Raw genomic sequence first — 18,807 nt, forward strand, 5'->3', positions numbered from 1 at the left:
TCATTTTGTCCTACTGTAATGCCGAAGTCTTCTGTTATCACCTTGTAGCAGGGATTTGCTGCCATTCTCAATTTCAATAACTCTTTGTAGATACCTTTAAGCCTCCTAAAAAATGTAAGCACATTGGTGGATACACTGGAATGAGTAAACAACAAGCGTTAATATTCTGTCTGAGATTCCTTTAATATCTAATATTGCTTTTCAATTTTGTGATTGATAATAAAGGCTACAGTCAATTTTTTTCCCTGCTCTGTTCCTAACTCAAACCCTGAACAGGGTCTGTTCTTCCCACAGTGATGGCTATGTATGGAATACATTTCACAAGAGATAAAAAAATGCATCTCTTTTTAAATAAAATAATTTTGAGTATGGGGCTGAATTGCAAGAAAACGCTAAAACGATTATACCATCAACATTTTAACCATCCTTACAGTGGTCCTCTCTGGGGTGACTAACTGCTAGCTTCTGCTAATGATCTTCCCTGTATTCAGTCTTATTTCGAGTGTCAGATTGAAACACCAATACACTATACCACTGATGCAATTATTATTATTAGTGTTTGTTCTCAAATGCATGTATTCCTTTCACTTAATGTTATTAACAAGTATATTTCTTTTATAATTAAAAAACTAAACACAAGAATTGTGATTTGACTTATTTGTGTGTAGGGAATTGAAAGTTAGAATTGAAATGATTAGGAAAGGTGGAGGGAAGCTCCCGATGTTTGGGAGGTGTTAAGTGCACCAAAGGAACAGGCATGAGAGTACTACGTTACTGTGCTAAGAGTACTACAGTCAGTAAGCAACTAGCAGCTGAAGTGTGAACAACCAGGGTTCAAGTCTCTGTCACTTTCTGCTGCTCAAGGTCGAAGAAAGAAAGAGACTTTAAAATAGCATTCACAAAAATGCAACAACATTCTGCAAAAAAAAAAAAAAAAATCTCACCTTTCATTCCTTCTCCAAGAGGAGAGAGCGGGTGCATGTAGAACTCTGTTCTTTTGAGCCCTGTGAAAGCTGGCACTGGGGAAGGAGGCTCCCAATTAGGCTACAAACACAGACAAGCCGTAACAGTCTGTCTCAGAAACAAACGAAATGCTGTCTTCCCTCCCAGAATGTGATGATGTATTTGCCACAGAACTGAACAATAGATGCTAAAACCACAACCTTCCAGGTTTGAAGGGGCAGTAGCAATATGTCACTCAAATGAATGATATGCCACTTTCCCTTCCAGCAAGTGGATTTCATTAGTGGTCAGGTCTGCCTGGTTCATTTATTCTCGTCAAATACACACTGTGTGTGTTTGTGCATTTTAAGAAGTGATGGATAAACTTTTTTTAAGGAAGAAAAAGGAACAAAGTCCTAGTCCCAATGAAACAAAATATGGAAATACAAAAGAAACAAAACCCGATACTAAAATAGGCATACCAAATAAACAATTAGTGGAAAAGTGGAAAATGTTACGTAAGTGGTGCAAAGTGCCATGTTCAAGAGAAATTCTGTTATTTGTGTGTAGTTTGTGCAAGAGCAGGAGAAAGAAGAACTGTTCAGTGTCATCAACAGGTAAGCTGCAGCATTAATTATCATTCACAACAAATGTGAGAACTTACCAGTTTAAATAGTTTTTTTTAATGTAGATAGCAATACAAATGATGAATATAAAATCATTCTCTATATACCCAACTCAAATTAGGTTTCCCTGGAAAAAAAAGTCAGAAACAGAAGTATGACTTCAAACAGCCAAGACTGCTATTGTACAGCCTATGTCATGATGACTGGTTTCAGCAAACTACGTTGCCATCACAGGATCTTCTGAATCTTCATTCTGCTAATGTACGAACATGAGCTTGTATAATCAGTGCAATACGTATGGTGTTTTATGTATTAAATATTTTATGCTTGACTTGCTGATATACTGTAGTTTTCTTGTTCATAAAATATCATTCTGTGATGCCTGATATGAAATAAGATGCATTTGATCAAGATTCAGTGAAATGTAGCGCAGAAGAACCGTCAATGACAACGAAGTTTGCTGAAACTGGTCATCACAATGAAAGCTGCACAATAGCGAACTTAGATGTTGGAAGCTGTACATCTATTTCTGCATTAATCTACATCACCCCTAGCTTGATAATACGTCTAAATTATTTCCGCGTAAATAAATAATTTATGATATGATTATAATAGAGGGAAACATTCCACGTAGGAAAAATATATCTAAAAAACAAAGATGATGTGACTTACCAAATGAAAGTGCTGGCAGGTCGACAGACACACAAACAAACACAAACATACACACAAAATTCAAGCTTTCGCAACAAACTGTTGCCTCACCAGGAAAGAGGGAAGGAGAGGGAAAGACGAAAGGATGTGGGTTTTAAGGGTGAGGGTAAGGAGTCATTCCAATCCCGGGAGTGGAAAGATTTACCTTAGGGGGAAAAAAGGACAGGTATACACTCGCACACACACACATATCCATCCACACATATATGTGTGGATGGATATGTGTGTGTGTGCGCGCGAGTGTATACCCGTCCTTTTTTTTCCCCTTAGGTAAGTCTTTCCGCTCCCGGGATTGGAATGACTCCTTACCCTCTCCCTTAAAACCCACATCCTTTCGTCTTTCCCTCTCCTTCCCTCTTTCCTGATGAGGCAACAGTTTGTTGCGAAAGCTTGAATTTTGTGTGTATGTCTGTGTGTCTGTCGACCTGCCAGCATTTTCATTTGGTAAGTCACATCATCTTTGTTTTTAGATATAAATAAATAATTTGAATTCTATATATTACATCATACTCTAGTTACAACTTCTAAGGTACATACAAGTAAATCTGTGAACACTAAAGGTTCTTTACTTTTCTTTTGTATCTAAGATATTGTGTTGTCAAAGCTGATACATTAAGGAGGTCTGAAATCTTGGCAGACCATGACACTTCAGTTCGAGAGTCGTTAGAGGCACTAAATTTTGTCAAAGCCGTAGCTGCATTCTGTAAAAATGCTGAGGAAAGTGTAGTAGCCACTATGAAAGTCATCTACAAAGTAAAGAGGGAAAATATTGCTACAAGAAAGTTTTCTATGTTAAAAGAACTATGCAGAGACTTAGGCTGTCCTCCTTTGACCACATTAACGTCCAGTGGCAACGCAAATTATGAAAGTTATGACAGTATTCACAATATGAAAGATACAATGTGTAAAATTATTACTGATGATATTTTATCGAAAATAAAGTCAGCCTGGTGGCATTCAATCATGAATGGACGAGTCTACTGCCATTACTCAAACAGAAACTCATGCAAAATCAGTGAAGGGGAATATATACACACACACTACCTAACACTGTGTCTGCTTGGTGTGCTGCGAGAGATATATATCCATGTGTTCTTGGAATTTTGGATAGATGTGGCACTGATAAGAGCAAATGCTCCTCAACTGCTACTGATGGTGCATCTGTTATGACAGGAGTTCGATGTGGAGTGGCAACTCTTTTTAAAAACAATTACCCCCATTCATTATCTGCGCACTGTGTGCCCCACTGATTAGCTCTAGCAGTCAGTCAAGCAGCTGAATACCGGTTGGAGCTTGTTAAGTTTGAAGATGATATAAACAGAGTTTATAGCTATTTTGAACGGTCACGACTTTTGCCATTTGCTGGCTCTCATTGGGGAGACAGTAAATTCACAATATGTAAATTAGAGTTCTTTGGTACATGTGCTGGAAAAAGGTAATAAAAGCTGTTGGCTTACTAAAAAATGCAAAGTGTCAAAATTTTTGTAAATAATGACTTTTATGAAAAATGCCATGTTTCTTGTTAATATATTGTGTCTGATTTTTCAAAAATCGAATTTAGATCCTGAGTGCATGAAAATGTTCATGAACTTGTGCATACAAGAAACCTGGTCCAAATTACAGTCCTTTACTTGATAAAATACCTCCACAATTTCAAGAAAGTGAGTTCCAGTTCTGTGGAAACATAATACAAGATTCACTGCAGCACAGAAGTGTTCTTCAGTACACAATTTGCAAATTCTTACACAACTTTCTTATAAATTTAAATGAGAGACTAGGGGATTTAGATAAGATTGAAGTGTTTGATACATTGTATCCCAAAAACTACAGGAATGAAGAGTATGGTAAATGCAAATTGCAGATATATATGTACTAATCAATTCTGCCATATCTGTAAACTGAAATGATCTATTTTTGGAACAGGCATAGTTTAAGAGAGAGTTGGATAATAGATACATGGAATGAATTTCAAAGAGCTAATAGTGTTCATTTATGTTACTGAGTGAACAATTCTCTCTTCCAGATTGAATTATAGAATATGCCACTAAAATTCCCATGCACACAGTAAAATGTGAGTGAGAGTTTAGTTGCAAAAACAATACAAAAACAGATATCAGAAATCGTATTTCTGCAGAAAGAGTTACTCCACTTCTGATGATCAAACTGAAGAGCCATCTCGACATAACTTTGATTTTGAAAAAGCATTCAGTGCGTGGTGCAGGCATAAAAGCGAACTTATTACAATGTGGTAGGACATAGGATGTGCGGATTTAGATGGGTAAAAGTTAATTAAAAATAATAGTAATAATTTAGCAGATTACTGTTAGCTTCAATTCAATATACGCATATTTGATTTTTAAAATCCTGATTACAATTTTAAAAAAACTTTCTACTAGCAGAATTTTGCACAAATGTAAATTTTTATTTGTGTATTTTTGTGACATTATTTTATCTTATTTTCTGGCTTAAACCATGAACACTTATAAGATAAACTGTTTGAATTGCTCTTTCATTTGATGTTTTATTTATAATTGTAAGTGGATTGTAATAAACACTACACAGTCTTAAAACCCTGATATTCATTTTGAAACATCCAGTACAATGATAAATAGAATTAAAAACAATATCATAAACACCTGTAAGTTGATAAAAGGAGTTTAAACAAAAATGCAAGATGAAAAGCATTAAGAGGTCTTACAAGTTTTCTAAACGAAAACAAACTGTCAATGGTTTTAGCAAGGAGCAAATAGAAATTAAAACAAAACTGACTGTACTACAACAAACAATAAAGAAACTGTGCAGGATGTGACCAATTGCAAGAGATCATAGACTCAAAAGTACAGGCCAAAAGTAGATACAAAGCTAGAAACAAACAGATTCTTTAGGCAGGAAATCTGAAAGGTCTCTTACAGAAATTTGTATAAGAACAGAGGTATACCCGATTAAGTTAAGCAGTAAATTCAAAATATTTATTCAGCCCTAGCACTCGACTGGCAGGGCAGACCCGACCGCACAAATATTGCAATAGATTTGTATGTCGTGGGTCACCCAACACAAACTTCAATTCGTTACAACTCTTATGTCAGGGCTTGCACCACTGTACTCCTTGTGAAGCATTTGTCAAATGAAAACTGCTATTATTTCTAGTTCACTCCAAAGGCGGTGACCTGAACTGTAACAACAAAAATGGCGATTTATGTGATAATCCTACAGCAATATTGGAGATATTGGATGAAAGTATGAGTGATACAAGTGATTTGAGTAATGACAATAGTAATTATAGTTCATGAAACAGTGACAGTGAAGGCAAAATACAGAAATTTGATAGAGATGAATACACACAGTCTACAAGTAGCAATGACACTGATGACCAGCATGCTTCTGATGGGTGGTGAAAATACAGAAATCAATCAGACTTCACAAAAACATCCTAACGAGCTACTGGACTGTAACTTACCAAACGAGAATGTGCTGGTATTTTGATAGACACAATAAAAAACACGCAAACACACACACAAATTTCAAGCTTTCACAACCCAATGTTGCTTCATCAGGAAAGAGGGAAGGAGAGGGAAAGACAAAAGGATGTGGGTTTTAAGGGAGAGGGTAAGGAGTCATTCCAATCCCGGGAGTGGAAAGACTTACCTTCGGGGAAAAAAAGGACAGGTATACACTCGCACATACACACATATCCATCCGCACATATACAGACACAGGCAGATGTATCACATGTCTGCCTGTGTCTGTATATGTGCAGATGGATGTTTTTGTGTGTGTGTGTGTGTGTGTGTGTGTGCCACACTACATTTACTCCAATGAAAAGTATAACAGTGAAGATTGTGCTATTTGCAGTAACAGGAATAGAAAAGGTGGTAGAAGGAAAACTGTTTACTAATGCAACACATGTTCCAGAGAACCAGCACTCCATCCGGGTCAATGCTTCGAAAAGTATCATGCCCTGAAGAGATATAGCACCTAAGTGACAAAATACATGAAATCAAAAACAAAACATGAAATGATCAGTATTATAATGTATGTGTAATTTATTTTATTGTTTAGTTTATGGTTGGCCTTGACATAATTTCATTATATGTAATAGTGCAAATATTACAAGCCCAGTGTCAGCACAGAGCAAAAAACCTTGAGTGGAAAGAGCTAAGACAAGTACTTATTTAGACAGCAAAAGATGTTGCAACCATAAAGAAAGCTAAATAAAATAAAATTTCAAATGGGGGGGGGGGGGGGGGGGGATGGAGGCGGTGAGATTTTCAAACAAACAATATTAGAAACGTACTGCAATGACCTGAATTTAACAAAACTAATTGGAAATGTTTCTAACATTATGTGAGAAGGTATGGCAAAAATTTGGTAAGATGAATAATCGAAAACAAAAAGGGTATACAAATGTAACAAAACAATAACTTATGTTGGGTACCCACCACATTCCATCAGTTAAATGGCACAATAACGCTGTCACAAAAACTGTGCATCCTTCGAAAATTTCTTTTGATGTCTGAATAGTTAATCAAGAGGTAGTGAACATGAAAATAACAATATTCTGGACATTATTTAAAATACGGTGTCTGTTGCCATTTCAGACAGGAAGAAAAGAAAGGTGCCTAGAGGTGATGTTTCAATAGAAATGGTTAAAGCCTGAAATAAAGCAATGCAAAATAAACTCACAAAATTGTTAACAGTATATCTGTGGATGATGAAAATAAAAAAATCTCCACACTGGCAAAAAGTTCCATTTATTCTACTTCACAATTAATGGGAGGAAAAGTGTAGAACTTTTAAGTTCCTCTCCATGATGGACAAGATAATCACTGAAATTCATCAACTGCAGAGAAAAACCAGTGGATTTTAATCAATCAAAGAAATAAACTGGATGTTGAAGTGGAAATAATACAATGCGTCATTTGCAAGTCCTGAACAAGATTACAGAACAACACAGTAAGTATGCATTACCACCTGACCTGGGATTCATACATTTTGAAAACCTTACTACTCTCAAACAAATCTGTAACAACAGCCCATGAGAAACAAAACACCAATTCAATCAATGTATAATGAATAATATATTCATCAATGCTAGTTTCCATTAGACTTCATAATGTACTGAAAGACTGGCGGCGGAAGGGCATCACACAACACCAAAATTATTCTAAACAGCCATAGAGGTGGTCTTCAGATCCTTAAACTGGGAAATTAAAAGAGGAATAAAAGTTAATGGGACAGTACCTCAACCACCTTAAGTCTTGCTACTGACATTGTTTTGAGAGCCTGTCAGCAAGAAACTTTAACACATGGAAGAATTTAATACAGCAATTTGGAAAAATGATGCAGTCCATGTAAATTAAGTGGTTGGCCAATTATGTTCTTATTTTTTATACAGAATTATATAGTCATCTGCAGGCTAAAGGAACATGCTGCAAGTGGTTTATGTTGCATTCTCAACACAACACAACACAACACAACAAAAACTGCTTGCAGCTACTGCCTTTAGTCTCAATATGAATACTAGCTGATCAGAATTGGTTATAACAATGTAAAAAAGGTTAATGTGTCTTAAAAAAACTTAACAGAGCAAGTGCGTACATTGCCCCAGAAACCAATCACAATATGAATAAAATAATGGAAAGTCAAAACACTGAAAACATTGTACACAAGAATGATGCAACAGCATCAGCACAGTTTATGAGGTTTTATGTTTACAGTAGGTGGAAACAATCAGTAGATGATGAGGAAGGGTGAGAAACTAGTGCAGATATGGCCTAGGGTGCTTTTGCTAAACAAAAAACAAATTTTGAAAATAAAGTATCTGATTTGTCTGAAACACAAAGTTTACGGTGAGCATGTATTACCAGCTTCTGGAAAGTGATACATGATTTTTTTAATGTAGAAACTGTTACAATCTGACAGCTGCTCAGTAAGCATTGGGGAGGTTTAGGGGAGCCATAGGTGAAAACTGTTAACATATGAGAAAGTATAGAGGAGACCACTACCCAGCAGTGGCTTTGAAACTGGCATGATTATAAAACTGAATGAGTTACCATTTCACACAGCAATCTATTACAAAACACCACTGTGATGCTTAAAAATAGGTGTAAGTCATCTACAAGTCTTCATTACTGTCTTCTAGTGAGGATTTAACAAACCACAACAATAGAAAAGTGATGCTCATAAATGTGAAATGGTACAAGTGCTAAAACAAATTTCTATTGAAATTTATGTAATATTATGTAACACACAGAATTAATTACAATAGCTGATAAAAATGGTGACAATATGGAAACAAGACTATGCGTAAGTTGCCACATACGGTGATAAGAAAAAGAAGTTACACCAAGTACAACTTACCGGTCCCATATATCTCGACACCAGAATGGAAGACACCGAGGCCAATAGGGGTAGTATACTCGTTAATCCAATACTGTAAAAAAATGGAGAAGTTTATAATAACTTCAGTTACATAATTAATCCAGCAGAAGAGTTGATACCGCTCCCTTGAAAAAAAAAAAAAAAAAAAAAAAAAAAAAAAGGAAAGAAAGAAAGAAAGAGGAGGTCACTGCAGTTGTCAGTAACGCCCAAACCAATCTTACAAAGCCTGAGCTGCAGAATTACATGGGTTGAGCCATCATAAATTTGTCACTAGTACCCATAACGAATACTATGTCGATCACATGGTGCATGATATGATTTGTCTGGCTCAGGACAGGGAACTCCGCAAAAAAGCAGTTCAATGAGAGAATTCAATGCTTACGGATGCGCTAAATACAGCACAGTCCTTTGAAGTGTCACGGTTCGCAAATGATCAGATTGTCGTGTGTGTGTGTGTGTGTGTGTGTGTGTGTGTGTGTGTGTGTGTGTGTGGAGGGGGGGGGGGGGGGGGGGAAGAGAGGGGAATTGGGAGCTGCTCAGTCAATTCCTTTTAGGCACGCTGCAAGTGTTTAGGAGGATGAGTAAGCTGTCGGAACAGTAAAACCTCTGACTCACTGTCACTTGGGGCAGTGTTGGTTATACCACAGCAGCAAGAGGAAGCATCGCAGCAACGGCGGCATACCCCCCCTTCTGTCTGCTTCGTCCAGCACAAGTGTGCTGCATGCCTTAACGTTTGGCAGCTTGCAATAAGTGTCAAAAGAAAGGCCACATTGCATTCATGTGTAACTTCTCTTCAAATGTGGTCGTCACAGTAGTACCGAAGGACACAAACTGTATCTCTACAATGACTGTTTCCCTGAGCAAATTGTTTACTGACTTGTGTGTGTGTGTGTTTTTAATAAACCACTAAAAATGAAGTGGAAACAGGAGCTACAATGACTTTAATAAACACATAAACATACAAGGACTTGGGCTCCCATCACCTTACGCAGGTTTCACAGAAGTTGGTTACCTGCAATAAACAGCAGATTCCGATCCTAGGTCAGTTCTCTGCTCCCATCTCTTACAAATCTGTTGTTCACCCTCTCACCTTCCTTGCTGTGGATCATTGCCATACAGCACACCTGTTTGGGTTAGATGTATTTAACACTTTTGGTTTCTCCAATGCTGTTGAGGTCAATTTAGTGTCAGGTCAAGTGACTGGACACCCTATGCTCTGAGTTTTTGTCTCTGTTTTCCCCTTGGCCTCAATTGTGCTAACGGTTTTCAGGCGCACATTCTTCAAATTCATGATTTCCATTTATACAACAAAAGTTCATCATTTTTGCTTCTTATTTCTACAACTTACTCTCATTTATATTCTTATTTCAGTCAAATTTACTTGTATTTTCAGTTTACTGACATTTAGTACTACAAAGATGTATATGTTTCAGTTTTTTTTTTCAGTAATTGTTGTATGATGCAGAAAAGCTAAACTAATGTCACTATAGCATTTAGTAGCACCTAATCAAAATAAAAATTCGACATTTGATCTAAACAAACTGTTTGTAATTTGTTACAAGTGATTTATTTATTGGGTCCCACAGACCCAGCCCTACTGTTCTTGACATTATTTTTCGACCGACCATTCTAGGGTTAAGTTTTCTGGTCGCATTTAACTGGTGTAGGCAAAACCAAGTTAATTGCTAGACGTTTTACTGGCCACTCGATTCTGCTGTGATAGTTCTAGAGTCATTCAAAGGAAGTCTAGTGTCAATAGAGCGTGAATACCCAGATCGTGCAATACTAGATGGAGGCGACTTTAATCTACCGAGTATAGATTAGGATGTCTATGGATTCATTGCTGGGGGCACAGACAGACAGTAATGTAAAATACTTTTGAACACTTTTCTGAAAACGTGTCTTGAGCAGCTTGCTTCCCAGCCCACACACAATGGAAGTATCTTAAACTTTGCAGCTACAAATGGGCCAGTCCTTATCAACAAGGTTAGTAGTATAGAAACGGGGATTAGTGGTCACGATCTCATTGAAGCAACTATGATTATGAAAGTTAATAAATCAGTCAAGTAGGCCAGGAGAACCTGCTAGGTATAGCAGATAAGTGGTCATTAGCATCTCTCTTAGACAGTCAACTGACATCACTTAGTTCCAGAAAGATGGGTGTAGAGGAATTATGGGCAAAGTTTTATCAGGTTGTAAATTGTGGTCTGGAGAGTTGTGTGCCTAGTACACGGATAAAGCACGGGGGGTGGGGGGGTGGGGGGGGGGGGGGGGTGGGGGGGGGGGGTGGGGGGGTGGGGGGGGGGGTTTAATAACGAAATTTGGAGGATTTTGAGGAAGCAGAGGCTGTTGCAATCTCGACTTGTAAGGCAACACACAAAAAATGACAAGTGAAATTTAGTAGATATTCGGGTGCCTGTGAAAAGATCTATGCACGAAACATACAACAACTACCACTATCACACTTTAGAAAAAGATCTGGCAGAGAACCCAAGGAAGCTCCGGTCTTATGTAAAATGGCTAAGTGGGTCTAAGGCTTCCATTCAGTTTCTTGTTGACCATTCTGGTGTGGCAGTTGAAGATAGCAAAACGAATGCTGAAGTTTTAAATCCTATGTTTAAGAAATCATTCACGCAAGAGAACTGTACACACATACCATCATTTGACCATCGGACAGGCTCCCATACGGATGACATAGTAATAAGCATCCCTGGCATAGAGAACAAACAGAAAGACCCGAAAGTAAATAAATCACCAGGTCCAGACAGAAGCCCAGTTTGATTTTACAAGGAGTATTCTTTGGCACCAGCTCCTTACCCAGCTAGCTTTGTCATGAATCTCTCACCCAAGTGATTGGAGAAAGGTGCAGGCAACGTTATTACATAAGATGGGTAAAAGAACAGACTGGTAAAATTACAGGCGAACATCCCGAACTTCTGTTTGCTGCCGAATCCTTGAACATATTCTCAGTCCGAATATAATAAACTTTCTCGAGACTGAGAAACTTATGTTTACGAATTGGCATGGTTTTAGAAAGCATCGATCTTGTGAAAATCAGCTTGCCCTTTTTTTGCATGATATACTGAGAACTACTGATGAAGGGAAGCAGGCAGACAGCATATTTCTACATTTCTGGAAAGCATTTGACACAGTGCCCCACTGCACACTGTTAACAACGGTACAAGCACAAGTTCACAGATATGTCAGTGGCTCTAAGAATTCTTAAATAATAGAACAGAGTATGTTGTCCTCGATGGCAAGTGTTCATCAGAGACAAGGGTATCGTCAGGAGTGCCCCAGGGAGTTGTGATAGAACCACTGTTATTCTCTACATACATAAATGATTTCGCAGACAGGGTGAGCCGCAATATGCAGATTTTTGCTGATGATACCAAGGTGTATGGTAAGGTGTCAAAGTTGAGTGACTGTAGATAGATACAAGACGACTTAAGACAAAATTTCCAGATGGTGTGATGAATGGCAGCTAACCCTAAATGTAGAAAAATGTAAGTTAATGAGGATTAGTAGGAAGATCAAACCTATAACATTGGGATACAGTATTACTGGTGCCCTGCTTGTCACAGTCAAGTGGTTTAAATATCTGGGTGTAACATTGCAAAGTGATATGGGATGGAATGAGCATTTAAGAACTGTGGCAGGAAAGGTGAATGGTAGCCTTCAGTTTATTGGGAGAATTTTAGGAAAGAGTGGTTTACCGGTAAAGGAGGCTGCATACAGGATGCTGGTGAAACATATTCTAGGGTACTGTTCCCATGTTTGGGATCTGTACCAGGTTGGACAAAAGGAAGACATCGAAACAGTTCAGAGGTGTGTTGTTAGATTTGTTCCTGGTAGGTTCAAACAACATGTAAGTTTTACAGAGATGCTATGGGAACTCAAATGGTAATCCCTGGAGAGAAGATGATGTTCTTTTTGAGAAACACTTGGAGAAAATTTAGAGAACTGGCATTTGAAGCTGACTGCCGAACGATTCTACTGCCGTCAACATACACTGCATGTATGGGCCACGAAGATAAGATACAAGAAATTAGGGCTCACAGAAGCATATAGACTGTTGTTTTTGCCTCACTCTATTTGTGAATGGAACAGCACACACTGTACAGTGGTTTACGGAGTATCTATGTAGATGTAGTTAATAGAAAAGGATGTAATTCAAGTAAAAAGTGGAGTCTACAGTGGAAAAAAAGAAACTACCGACCCCACCTTGTCTAGAAGGTAGATCTCCTGTGCCTCGTCTCCCAGTAGCCTACCATCACACATACACTCACTGCCGAGCCACAAATGGGCACCTCCCTCATGACTCAGAACCACCCAGGAGTGGAGTAATTGAATCATATTCTCTGCTAGTATTTGACCTCTCAATATGACCTGAAATGAGAAATATCCTCCCCACCCACTCGACAGTGCTATTCCACTGTTCCACTGGCCACCCAACCTAAGCAATATATTTGTGTGTCCCTATTCAACCCCTGCACCCAACTCCTTGCCTTATGCCCTGCAACAGAGCACATGACAAGAGAGCACATGACGACACCTGCCCCACACATCCTCCTATTACCACCTACTCCAGTCTTGCCATTGGCATCTCCTACCCCCAAAAAAGACAGCACTAACAGTTAAAGCTGCCAAGTGACCTATCGACTTAGCTGCAACAACTATGCCACATTCTACATGGGCTTGACAACAAGCTGTCTATCCACATAAATGACAAGTGTTTCCAGACCATCCAATTACTTAGCACGTCATCTGACAGGTTTCTTCGCAATTAGCTTTCTTTTACCTATGTTTGTCTGCACCTGCCATTTTTAGAGATGTCCATTCATCTTCAACCGAGCTAACTTCTAAGCTACTGATAAATGCAGTATCTATAGCCTCAGAGAAATGCAAACCATCTCCTCATTTCTCAAGATAGGATAGCTGCTTGACAATGTGAATTCTTCCCACCAACACTTTATTTTCTAAACTGCACAGGTCTGAACTCTCTCTCCGCAACATATTCTTTGTTCCTGTAACCTCCACATTCAACCTTCACTGGTCCCTGCCCCCCACCTGCCAATCTCCTTCCCTGCATGCACTCCAGTACTGCATACACCTTCTGTCTTGGCAAAGCACAATGGATAGTCCTTATCCCTTTCTCTACTTCTCCTCACCCCAGCATAGCCTCCCTATGCAACACCACGCAGCCCTACCCAGACCCCACCATGTCTCTGCCATGCACGATCCCGCAGGTGCACCTAGCATCTTTCACTAGCCCTACCTTCATATCCCACTCTCTTCCTGTCCCACGCATCTTCTGTGCCCCTAATATGCATTCAAACAAAGCATGCTAATCACATCCATCAGATGCTGTTGCAGTTGGGCCTTAGTGCCTGGAGCATAGGGGGAAACTGGTTTGTGAATTGTGCTTGTACGAATGTGTCAGTTTTCTACATCTAATGAAGTACTTAGTCTGATAGCAAATAGGTCTTTCTTTTCCACTGTGCCTGTCTGCTAATCACCACCACCTCCGTGTGGCGAGTAGCAATCTATCCTTTCCACATTGTTATATAACCGAATAAAAAAAAAAAATAATAAAAATAAAACAAAAAAAACCCATGAACCATGGACCTTGCCGTTGGTGCGGAGGCTTGCGTGCCTCAGCTATACAGATAGCCGTGCCGTAGGTACAACCACAACGGAGGGGTATCTGTTGAGAGACCAGACAAACGTGTAGTTCCTGAAGAGGGGCAGCAGCCTTTTCAGTAGTTGCATGGGCAACACTCTGGATGATTGACTGATCTGGCCTAGTAACAATAACCAAAACGGCCTTGCTGTGCTGGTACTGCGAACGGCTGAAAGCAAGGGGAAACTACAGCCGTAATTTTCCCGAGGGCATGCAGTTTTACTGTATGATTAAATGATGATGGCGTCCTCTTGGGTAAAATATTCCGGAGGTAAAATAGTCCCCCATTCGGATCTCCGGGCGGGGACTACTCAAGAGGATGTCGTTATCAGGAGAAAGAAAACTGGCATTCTACGGATCGGAGCATGGAATGTCAGATCCCTTAATCGGGCAGGTAGGTTAGAAAATTTAAAAAGGGAAATGGATAGGTTAAAGTTAGGTATAGTAGGAATTAGTGAAGTTCGGTGGCAGGAGGAAAAAGACTTCTGGTCAGGTGACTACAGGGTTATAAACACAAAATCAAATAGGGGTAATGCATGAGTAGGTTTAATAATGAATAGGAAAATAGGAATGCGGGTAAGCTACTACAAACAGCACAGCGAACGCATTGTTGTGGCCAAGATAGATATGAAGCCCACACCTACTACAGTAGTACAAGTTTATATGCCAACTAGCTCTGCAGATGACGAAGAAATTGAAGAAATGTATGATGAGATAAAAGAAATTATTCAGATAGTGAAGGGAGACAAAAATTTAATAGTCAAAGGTGACTGGAATTCGAGTGTAGGAAAAGAGAGAGAAGGAAACGTAGTAGGTGAATATGGATTGGGGCTAAGAAATGAAAGAGGAAGTCGCCTGGTAGAATTTTGCACAGAGCACAACATAATCATAGCTAACACTTGGTTTAAGAATCATGAAAGAAGGTTGTATACATGGAAGAACCCCGGAGATACTAAAAGGTATCAGATAGATTATATAATGGTAAGACAGAGATTTAGGAACCAGGTTTTAAATTGTAAGACATTTCCAGGGGCAGATGTGGACTCTGACCACAATCTATTGGTTATGACCTGTAGATTAAAACTGAAGAAACTGCAAAAAGGTGGGAATTTAAGGAGATGGGACCTGGATAAACTGAAAGAACCAGAGGTTGTACAGAGTTTCAGGGAGAGCATAAGAGAACAAGTGACAGGAATGGGGGAAAGAAATACAGTAGAAGAAGAATGGGTAGCTTTGAGGGATGAAGTAGTGAAGGCAGCAGAGGATCAAGTAGGTAAAAAGACGAGGGCTAGTAGAAATCCTTGGGTAACAGAAGAAATATTGAATTTAATTGATGAAAGGAGAAAATATAAAAATGCAGTACATGAAGCAGGCAAAAAGGAATACAAACGTCTCAAAAATGAGATCGACAGGAAGTGCAAAATGGCTAAGCAGGGATGGCTAGAGGATAAATGTAAGAATGTAGAGGTTATCTCACTAGGGGTAAGATAGATTCTGCCTACAGGAAAATTGAAGAGACCTTTGGAGAAAAGAGAACCACTTGCATGAATATCAAGAGCTCAGATGGAAACCCAGTTCTAAGCAAAGAAGGGAAAGCAGAAAGGTGGAAGGAGTATATAGAGGGTCTATACAAGGACGATGTACTTCAGGACAATGTTATGCAAATGGAAGAGGATGTAGATGAAGATGAAATGGGAGATATGATACTGCGTGAAGAGTTTGACAGAGCACTGAAAGACCTGAGTCGAAACAAGGCCCCGGGAGTAGACAACATTCCATTAGAACTACTGACGGCCTTGGGAGAGCCAGTCCTGACAAAACTCTACCATCTGGTGAGCACGATGTATGAAACAGGCGAAATACCCTCAGACTTCAAGAAGAATATAATAATTCCAATCCCAAAGAAAGCAGGTGTTGACAGATGTGAAAATTACTGAACAATCAGTTTAATAAGCCACAGCTGCAAAATACTAACACGAATTCTTTACAGACGATTGGAAAAACTAGTAGAAGCCAACCTCGGGGAAGATCAGTTTGGATTCCGTAGAAACACTGGAACACGTGAGGCAATATTGACTTTACGACTTATCTTAGAAGAAAGATTAAGGAAAGGCAAACCTACATTTCTAGCATTTGTAGACTTAGAGAAAGCTTTTGACAATGTTGACTGGAATACTCTCTTTCAAATTCTAAAGGTGGCAGGGGTAAAATACAGGGAGCGAAAGGCTATTTACAATTTGTACAGAAACCAGATGGCAGTTATAAGAGTCGAGGGATATGAAAGGGAAGCAGTGGTTGGGAAGGGAGTAAGACAGGGTTGTAGCCTCTCCCCGATGTTATTCAATCTGTATATTGAGCAAGCAGTAAAGGAAACAAAAGAAAAATTTGGAGTAGGTATTAAAGTCCATGGAGAAGAAATAAAAACTTTGAGGTTCGCCGATGACATTGTAATTCTGTCAGAGACAGCAAAGGGCTTGGAAGGGCAGTTGAATGGAATGGACAGTGCCTTGAAAGGAGGATATAAGATGAACATCAACAAAAGCAAAACGAGGATAATGGAATGTAGTCGAATTAAGTCGGGTGATGCTGAGGGAATTAGATTAGGAAATGAGACACTTAAAAGTAGTAAAGGAGTTTTGCTATTTGGGGAGCAAAATAACTGATGATGGTCGAAGTAGAGAGGATATAAAATGTAGACTGGCAATGGCAAGGAAAACGTTTCTGAAGAAGAGAAATTTGTTAACATCGAGTATAGATTTAAGTGTCAGGAAGTCATTACTGAAAGTATTTGTATGGAGTGTAGCCATGTATGGAAGTGAAACATAGATGATAAATAGTTTGGACAAAAAGAGAATAGAAGCTTTCAAAATGTGGTGCTACAGAAGAATGCTGAAGAAGAGATGGGTAGATCACATAACTAATGAGGAAGTATTGAATAGGATTGGGGGGAAGAGAAGTTTGTGGCACAACTTGAACAGAAGAAGGGATCGGTTGGTAGGACATGTTCTGAGGCATCAAGGGATCACCAATTTAGTATTGGAGGGCAGCGTGGAGGGTAAAAATCATAGAGGGAGACCAAGAGTTGAATACACTAAGCAGATTCAGAAGGATGTAGGTTGCAGTAGGTACTGGGAGATGAAGAAGCTTGCACAGGATAGGGTAGCATGGAGAGCTGCATCCAACCAGTCTCAGGACTGAAGACAACAAAAAAAAAAATCAGGCAAGATTATAGAGCCAGTGGTTCCTTCTTCAAGCAGAAGGGTTGAAGGGGAAGTTAGATGGTTGAAGGAAAAGGACTGGAGAGGTCTAGGAAAAGGCGTGGATTTTGGGAAAGTCACCCAGAACTGCGGATGAGGGGAGACTTACCGGACGGAATAAGAAGGGAAAAGACTGATTGTTGGGGACTGCACCGGACAAGATTTGAAAACCTGAGAGCTTAAAGAAGGAAGACAGGGTAATATGCAAGACAGAAATCATTTCTAAAACACTGTGTATGAGTTAATAAGTGTGAAAAGCTAAGCGCATTGCACGTAACATAGGTAAGAGGGTGGTGACGAAAAATAGCCAGGTAAGAAAATGAGAGATAACACATGTGTGAGGGTGATGACGAAAAATAAACAGGTAAGAAAATGAGAGCTGTAGAAAACTAAAACAGAGTGAAGAAAGTAGTAGTTACTACGAAGAGATGCCGAGGCGGAAGAAATTAACATAAATTAAAGCCAGGTGGGTGGTGAGAACCAAGGACGTTTTGTAGCGGTAGTTCCCACCTGCAGTGTTCTGAGAAACTGGTGTCTGTGGGAAGAATCCATATGGCACATGTGGTGAAACAGGCATCGAGGTCACGGCTGTCATGTTGTAGAGCATGCTCTGCAACTGTGTTGCCAGTATACACCCTCTGCCTATGCCCAGTCATCCTAAGTGATAATTTGGTGGTAGTCATCCAATGCAAAAGGCTGAACAGTGTTTACATAACAGCAGGTATATGACGTGTCATTTCACATGTGGCTCTCCCTTTGATAGTATACTATTTGCCAGTTACAGGGCTGGTGTTGGTGGTGGTAGGAAGTTGAAGAGGGCAAATCTTGCAGCTGGGACGGTCATAGGGGTAGGAGCTACAGGGTAGGGAGACGGGTGCTGAAGGGGCATAGTGTCCGACAAGAATATTGTGGACTTTGGGAGGGCAAAGAAAAACTATTCTAGGTGTGGTGAGAAAAATCTCGACAGACTAGATCTCATTTCAGCGCATAGTTTTAGGAAGAAATGGCCTTGTCGAGGTAGGTGATTAATACAGTCCACATGAGGATAATACTGAGTGACCGGTGGAGTGCTCTGAAGTTGTCTTTTCGAGGTATCAGCAGTACCAGGATTGGATGTGGTGGCCTGGAAAATCTGCTTTTGAACTAGGCTGACCTGAAAAGAGATCCATTTTGTCTGAGATACTGCCCACCACACCTAGAATAGTTG

The 18,807-nt window shown here is 39.4% G+C and overlaps 1 protein-coding gene across 5 annotated transcripts in view; it reads right to left on the reverse strand.

Moving 5' to 3' along the window:
- The window catches only part of LOC124776373 (deubiquitinase DESI2), a 123,397-nt gene that overhangs the window by 17,432 nt on the left and 87,158 nt on the right, over positions 1 to 18,807 (reverse strand). For all 5 annotated transcript variants that reach the window (XR_007015614.1, XR_007015615.1, XR_007015613.1 and 2 more), the window contains exon 3: positions 8,640 to 8,712. Coding sequence is in view for 2 of the 5 variants with exons in the window: in XM_047251334.1 (XP_047107290.1) it covers positions 8,640 to 8,712 (73 nt within the window). In the remaining 3 variants the exon portion in view is untranslated. The remainder of the gene's footprint in view (positions 1 to 8,639; positions 8,713 to 18,807) is intronic.

The sequence above is a fragment of the Schistocerca piceifrons genome, chromosome 2, assembly GCF_021461385.2.
Source record: "Schistocerca piceifrons isolate TAMUIC-IGC-003096 chromosome 2, iqSchPice1.1, whole genome shotgun sequence".
Taxonomy (NCBI): domain Eukaryota; kingdom Metazoa; phylum Arthropoda; class Insecta; order Orthoptera; family Acrididae; genus Schistocerca; species Schistocerca piceifrons.